Source organism: Jaculus jaculus, chromosome 10 (genome assembly GCF_020740685.1).
Source record: "Jaculus jaculus isolate mJacJac1 chromosome 10, mJacJac1.mat.Y.cur, whole genome shotgun sequence".
NCBI classification, from domain to species: Eukaryota; Metazoa; Chordata; class Mammalia; order Rodentia; family Dipodidae; genus Jaculus; species Jaculus jaculus.
The window spans coordinates 81431673-81439789 of NC_059111.1; the positions used below are offsets into that span (position 1 = coordinate 81431673).

General features: G+C 34.8%; 1 protein-coding gene across 1 annotated transcript in view; it reads left to right on the forward strand.

The window, feature by feature from the left end:
• Kcnd2 (potassium voltage-gated channel subfamily D member 2) overlaps positions 1–7515 on the forward strand; it is a 565707-nt gene extending 558192 nt beyond the window's left edge. Inside the window, exons 5-6 of the mRNA XM_004658580.2 lie at positions 2805–3052; positions 4856–7515. Of these exons, the coding sequence (XP_004658637.1) occupies positions 2805–3052; positions 4856–5033 (426 nt within the window). The 3' untranslated portion in view covers positions 5034–7515. The remainder of the gene's footprint in view (positions 1–2804; positions 3053–4855) is intronic.
• The last annotated feature ends 602 nt before the right edge of the window (positions 7516–8117 follow it).

The window sequence follows — 8117 nt, forward strand, 5'->3', positions numbered from 1 at the left end:
CCTATCTACTTATACCTGAAAAAGATATGAGGGTTTATCACTCTGTTTGGTATAGATTTTTTTTTTATTATGGGTCCTGAAGGATATTAAAATATTTTATTTAAAACATTATTCTAAAATGAAAAATAAAAAACTATGTGTTTTACTTTAAAAAAAAAGTCTCAATCAAAGTTTCCCCAGTGCAGAGCAGGGATCCTCCATTTCTTCCTTTGCACAGTGAGTGTAAAGTCCCTCTCACCAAAGATGCCCATTCCTTTTAAGGCTCTCCTTAGAGGTTGCAGCCTATGACCCTAGGACAAAATAAAAATTTCAAACTATTGGAATCAGGTCAACTCACTCACCAGAGATGCATTTTAAGTATTCTCTATTCCATTGTATTTCTTATCAGATCATGTCCTCATTCAACAATAGATATTACTTGCCTGCTATGTGACCAATATGAGCCAAATCAAGACACACCATAATGGCAATATGGCCTCCTTACCTACTGAGCCTCTGTTAAGAGACAAAAAAAGGAAAGATGATTACTGGAGAAGAGTAGTGAGCCATGGACAAGCAGGAGGAGCCATGATGCGTAAAGGGTCAGAAACGCCTCTCCAAAAGAACCTGAGTTAAGAGCTATAGGAAGATTAGGAGTTAATCAGGAGAGAAATGGAGGTGGGGGAGCTAAAAGTGATAAAAGTACAGGATGGAGGTAAGCATGTGACGTGAGATGGAGCAGATGAATCTGAAGGTGACCATGTAGAACAGACAGAGTGAAAGATAGGAGCCAGGTTTTGCCATGCATTGGAGGCATGTACTGACCTTCATCTGACAATAAATAGAAATTTTCAGATTTTAATAGAATATTTAATATGAATATAAATTTAGTGAGTATATTTGTATTATCAGGAAAATTATACATAGATCTACACCTTATTTGGATAAGACTTTAAAAGTTATATGGTAGATAAATAATTGAATTATTTATTCCTGTTTGGCTCCTTTTTTTACTATTTTAATACTGAAGTATACTTTTGATAAAAAAATTTTCCTTAACACCCACAATATAGTTTGAGTTACCTCCAAAAATATATAGAAACCATTAACAAAGTGGTCCTGGCATCTGGAGTTTGTTTGCTATGGCAGGAAGCCCTGGTGTGCTGATATTCACCCTCTGTCTGTCTCCTTTCTCTCTGTCTAAATAAATAAATAAATAAAACAAATTATACATAAGTGCATTGTGCACTTTTTTTTTCCCTCTAAAATGTAACATTTAACATAAAAATCTGTCATTTAACTATAGTGTTCTCTGGACTCTAAACAGTAGAATGTTAAATTTCATGGACTTGAAAATCTTCTCTCAGCAAAGAAATGACAACAATGCATAACTAAAACAATTTATTTCCTATTAGCCCCAAATTGCTTCAGTCAATTTATTAATATTTTAAGATGAGATATGGTTAAGTGATGTTTACTGGGTACAAAGCCTTCCATTACAAGATTATTTAGACACACCAAAAGATAAAATAACAATTGAAGAAATTCTCTAGAAATTCAGACCCACAAAAATGTCTTCCCGTACATTTCTGAGATAAAATTCTTGCACAAGCATTCTGGGAGGCAATTTTTTATTAAGAATTTTTAAAGTAAATTTTATACTGTGATGCTATAAAATATGGAATGTGCAGTGGTGTCGCTTATTATTTGTCTCTGAGCTGGAACTTAGGAAGATAGAGGAAAACAATTGTGAATACATATGGCAACCTTGAACACAGCCAGTGACATGTTAAGACAGGCCACAAATATTTGGTACTAATCCCCTGTGAGTCGAACACAGTGGTATATTAGTCAGATAAATATATTATAGTTACATTATGAATAAGTCATGTTTTTCTATATGCTGAGGATTTTAGGGTAGCATATAAAGAAACAAAGTGTCTAAAGATCTCAGTTTCTCATTAGAAATGGTTTTCAAGCTGGTTATGGTGGCTCATGCCTTTAATCCCAGCACTTGGGAGATGGTGGTAGAAGGATCACTGTGAGTTCCAGATTAGGCTAGTGTAGAGTGAAACCCTGATTCAGCTCCCTCCCAAGAAAATAGACAAACAAAGGAAACAGCAAAAGGTTTCATCCCATGTGAAGATATTTTCCAGTATATAACAAGTAATCTAACATGGGACATTCTATGAAAATGGTCTCTTTTCAGAAATCTACTATATCGAAACAAGAAAATCACTCTGTGGACATTTTTTATGTTCATATTAAGGGGCTTTTCTTTAGGTTATAACTGATTTTATGACTGAATTAATAAATGATATTTCAAAATAAGGTTAGTCTCTAAATAGATGCTGAATCCGTCTAAATGTTTCAATTTCTTGATCTAAACAGAAAGGTTTTATTTACACAAAATGCAAGCCAAAGTAATTTTGATGTTTAACCTTTATGAAAATCATTTTAGGGGCTGGAGAGATGCCTTAGTGCCTAAGTGCTTGCCTGTGAAGCCTAATGACCCCGGTTCGAGGCTCAATTCTCTAGGACCCACGTTAGCCAGATGCACAAGGGGGCGCACGCATCTGGAGTTCATCTTCAGTGGCTGGAAGCCCTGGCGTGCCCATTCTCTCTCTATCTGCCTCTTTCTCTCTCTCTCTCAAATAAATAAAAATGAACAAAAATTTTTTTTTAAAAAGAAAATCATTTTACTTACCTACTGGATCAAGTCTAACTATACATGAGTATATTTGAATTTTTAAAATCTATTCTCCTTTATTAAATCAAAAATTATTTCTCTCATTTCTTCACACTTTTTAAAAACTCCAACACAGAATCATGAGTTTGTGGATGAACAAGTTTTTGAAGAAAGCTGCTTGGAGGTGGCAACTATGAATCGTCCTTCAAGTCACAGCCCCTCTCTCTCTTCACAACAAGGAGTCACCAGCACTTGCTGTTCAAGACGACACAAAAAAACTTTCCGCATCCCAAATGCCAATGTATCAGGAAGTCACCGAGGCAGCGTGCAAGAGCTCAGTACAATTCAAATCCGATGTGTGGAAACAACACCTCTATCCAACAGGTATCTGGGTCCATGTGTGTGTACTATAGAGGTTCATGGGCCAGGTCCCCTACCACTATGAACCTGTATGCTGGTTGTAGGGTAGGAAAGAAAGACAAAGTTATAGTATAGCAAGGGGAAGGAGGTAGATCTTGTAACATATTCATTAATGGTCTCAATAGAATTTATCAGTATTGAAAGTAGAAAAAAGAAAATATGATCAGACACTCAAGAATGCATCTTGATTTTTTTCAACTCCACAACTTTTTCATATTTGATCAGGGACTTATAGGATAAAGGACACTTACATAAACTCAAGCTTATGTGAACAGCCTGGGTTGATAGTCAACACTACTAAATGAGATGAATAAAATTGATATTGTAAGATTAAAAATTACTCAGTCTAACAATGCATTCAGTGTATCAGTGACAATTAAAAATTATTCCTGTACAAATGTCTTTTATCAATCTATAATTTTGATTGCAAACATATTTGAGGCTACTTGAAACACAAAAATAAATCCAAAACAAAAATACTAAGTGAAATATTAAAATTGCTTGTATATGATTAATTTATGTAAAACTTTGATATTGTAATTTTTCTTCACTTTCTATCATTTACTATTTTTACTACAAATATATGTATCATGAAAAGTACTACAATTAAGGCTAGGCAAGTGATTAAAAGGTCAATTTCTTCCAAAATGTTTTACTTAGCTCTTCAATTTGAGCAGCATATGTTCTCATGTTGACAGTATAAATTCAATCAGATACCTTCGTTGCTTCAAGAATCTTTATTGAAAACCTGAATGAGAGGCTGGTAAAATGGCTTAGCAGTTAAGACGTTTGCCTGTGAAGCCTAAGGACTCCTGTTCAATTCCTCAGGACCCATGTAAGCCAGATGCACAAGGGGGCGCATGCGTCTGGAGTTCGTGTGCAGTGGCTAAGGGCCCTGGCACACCCATTCTCTCTTACTCTCTATCTGCCTCTCTCTCACTCTCTCTCAAATAAATAAATAAAATATTTTTAAAAGCCTGGATGAGATTCTGAATTCAGACTATGTTGGTTGATACAAATTGTATACATCAAGGACCACAGTGTTAAAATTTAGAGCAATGAAAAGTTTCTCTTTTTAAGAATTTTATCTCACAGTGACCTACATCTATTGTGAAATGAACTATCAAATAGAGCACTATGTAAAAAGAAAATCTAGAGACAGAAACACTTCATTGCGCACGTGCGTGCACACACACACACACACACACACACACACACTGATTTTGAGCTCTTGTTTATGCTCTTCTTATTGTGTCATTTTCTGATTCATTATTGCCCTAAAACTTTACTTTTCATGATAGTCACATGTTAAGAACCACAGGACCTTATGCCCACCTATTTATAATTTTGAGGTTTCCCCAAATAATAGTCTTAACTATGTATCTGGGGACAGGAAGGGAGAAAACAAGTAATCCCCATCCTATGGATTTTTTCAGAATGGTGATTGAAGCCAAATTTGTACCAAAGAAAACTATTTCATTTTGCTCATCTCACCGTGCCCAAATATCACTGATTCTTTCTCTCTGATATATGTATAGAATATGCTGTTTAAAATAAGTTGGGCTGGGCTTTAGAAACCTATTTCATGTTAAGGAAAAAATGTTTGAGGTAACATATATTAAGTTTGAATGCTCCACTTTTTTCTTTGGTCTTGTTTTTTTAAGTACTTAAAATGTTATCTATAAGCATTAAAAGGCACATTATTCAGTTACATGAATAAATAACTTTAATAACTTACTTGGTTCATGTTTTCTTTCTTGTCTTCAGCCGATCCAGCTTAAATGCCAAAATGGAAGAGTGTGTTAAACTAAACTGTGAACAACCTTATGTGACCACAGCAATAATAAGCATCCCAACACCTCCTGTCACCACACCGGAAGGCGACGACAGGCCAGAGTCCCCTGAGTACTCAGGAGGAAACATTGTCAGGGTGTCTGCTCTGTAAGACAACTGGTACAGCTTTAAGAGAACCTAAGCCCCGGCTGTGGAAGGAATCTCAAAGTAGAAGAAAGAAGAAACAATAAACCTTTTTTGCAGATTAAGACAGAAAAGCAAGAAGTTGATAGTGAAGCAAAAATATAGTTTCCAAACTCGAGGATGTGAATAAAACCACCAAATGGCATTTTTAGACAGAGTTTGACTTGGGGGAATGTTCTGTGGCCCCTTGACTTTGTGAATGAGCACAATGGAATGCCATCTATTGATGCTTCTTATGATCAGAACTCTTTTATAATAAAACAAATAAAACAAATCTTTGAACATAATGTTCCAGTTGAATGCAAAACAAAAAAAAATATGGAAAACATTTTGATAAAAATTTTTCCTGTTAAAAACCATGAACGTTGGCTATGGTGAAGATTATTACATGTGAAAATAAAACATGCAATTCATTTGTATTGACTGAAGGAAACCATCCTAATGCATGCTAGAATTCTTTGGAGCAGTGATCTCAGTTTCCTTATGTTGTCTTCAGAATAGGCATGATATACTATAATTGTAGAAAGGAGAAATTTCTGTGCACTTACAACGAGCTGATTGTTCACGTTCCACAGTGGGCTGTGCAAAATGATGTCCTTTTAGAACTGCAGGATTTCTCATGGGGCTGCTCATGACAAATCTAGTGTTTGATATAGTTCAGTAGTGATTATTGTTTATTCTTGCACCTAGTTATTGTTACAATTGCAATAATTCATTCAATATCTGTTGTATCAGGAATTGGGATTTTTGTTTGGACTTTCCAGACCCTCTTAGGTACATCAACAGCCCCATTCAAGGGGATACTTCTGATGTGGCCAGGGTTTAGGTGACTTCTTAATCCAAAATTACTGTGTCATGTTTCTCAGTAGTATTCTTTAATCCACTGTATTCTCGTGACCCGTGTGCTATTTGTTCCTGGTTTCTATGACATCGTTTTACTGGGTTTATCATTATCAGCAGGACTAGTGTTTACTGTAGTACAAATGGCTTTCCTTCTTTTGTATTCCCCAGCAACTTATCCTGTGAGTAGATTTTCATCAACACCCTTGTCAAAAACTAGAAAAAAAAAAAAAAGCTGGTATCTATGGTTATTTCTCATGTCTTTGAGATTTATAGAAAAACCCCATAACTTGGAAACATCAATATGTGTTTCATGTAAAGAGTTATCTGGGACTAAAAAAATAATCACAGGATCAGTGATCTCAGAATCTTCCTTGAAGTATTATTTATTTTTGCTTTAGATCTTGAATACACTTTAAGAACTAATGTGAACTCAAAGAACTGAAATGTAGGAATAAGTTGGAGTGCTTATTGTAGCAATATTTGATGATACCATGTTTTTGGTGCCATTTAGGTAACCAGCACCAATATATCTCAGAAATGTTCCTGTGTATCACAAGGTGCAAAGTTCTCCATTACATTGGGAGGACGTAAGTTTGATGATGGAAAGTTGACGTTTATGTACATTTAAGTGAAAAGTCTTGATACCTTTTCACTCTTAAAATATATCAGCAGACATACCTGTGTGTGACAGTATAGAAAAAGAAGTTTTATGTCAAATGAAAAGTTTTGTTCATTATAAGCCACCAGTGTAAGGAATAAATCTTAGTTGCTATACACAGAAAGGAGTTAACAAATATCCCTCTATTAAAGATATTTTGAAATGCTTATCCTAACTTATCATAAAAAGAATAACCCAACCATTTCTGAGTAAAGTCAGAAATTGTTCCTTCCCTTTTATAGATTAGCTTCTAGAACAGTGCTATGTACACAGTAGATCTTCTAAACATTGGCTGAGTGACAGTAAGATAAGCTCAGCTATCTCTTGGGAGGAACTGGCTTTATTCCTAGTATATCTTTTTAAAAGTTACTAATCTTCCTTCAGTGTGACTATTAACAATTATATTAACACCTGCCTCTTGTCACGTTATGCTTCTAGAGCAAATATATAAGAAACTTATTTGATGGCATTTATTGAAAACCTTTGTAAAAGTAGATTAAGGAAATTGCAATCAGGAATACTAACATCCTTTGACTCCCAATAAGAAGTTCTATTTTCATGTTCTTAAGAACTATGTAAAAGAAAATACAGTTACATTATTTGAGCTGAGAATTCTTCCTTCTCTATTGAGTTGTCATTTATCCAAAATTATTAATTTCTTTAGACTTTTGGGAAAAATTTAAAAACTTTTTGATGTTTTTGGTGATTTAAAAATATACTGTGTTGGTGGTGAATGACTATTGATGACTGTGTTAAGTGCATCTGTATTGTAAGTGAAACGTAATTATTTCTGTGTATCATATGGAGTAACTAAGGTCATTGTTTTTTGACAATTTTGTTTGAAATTCATATATCTTATTTCAAAGGATAGCATAATATCTGCATTATGCTGGAAAAAAATAGACCTTTGGAGACTACTTAAATAAAACATGTGCATGCTTGAACAGGACAATGTGGTTGACTGCTGTCCTTTTTTCTCAGACTTTTTCTTTTCCAAAGATGTATCATACTCATAATAAATACTACAAGATCTCTGTGACATAAACAGACTCAGAGACCTCAGCTCTTTAAACCTGTCTAAACGAGGGGAGATGGTAGCTTTTATTCAATGGTGAGAAACTGGGATTTTTAAAAGAAAAAATAGCAATTCAGAAAGAGCAGCCTTTACTTATTTATTTATTTCAGAGAGTGACAAAGAGGCAGATAGAGAGAAAGAGCCTCCAGCTGCTGCAAACCAACACCAGATGCATGTGCCACCTTGTGCATCTGGCTTATGTGGGTACTGGGGATTCAAATCCAGGGTCCCTTGGCTTTGTAGGCAAGTGCCTTAATCACTAAGTCATCTCTCCAGCCCATTTTATTTGTTTTTATTAAAGAAAAATCAATCTTTAAACATGATACAAATCTTCACTACCATTATTTGTACAGAGAGACGCTCTGAAGTAATGTTGTTGGTAGGAACAAAATTCCTAGTCAAAAGAGGATATTTTTCTCAGAAAATGAGGTGCTTTGTCTAGAACTATATTGTGTAGATTGATGATAGGAAAATAG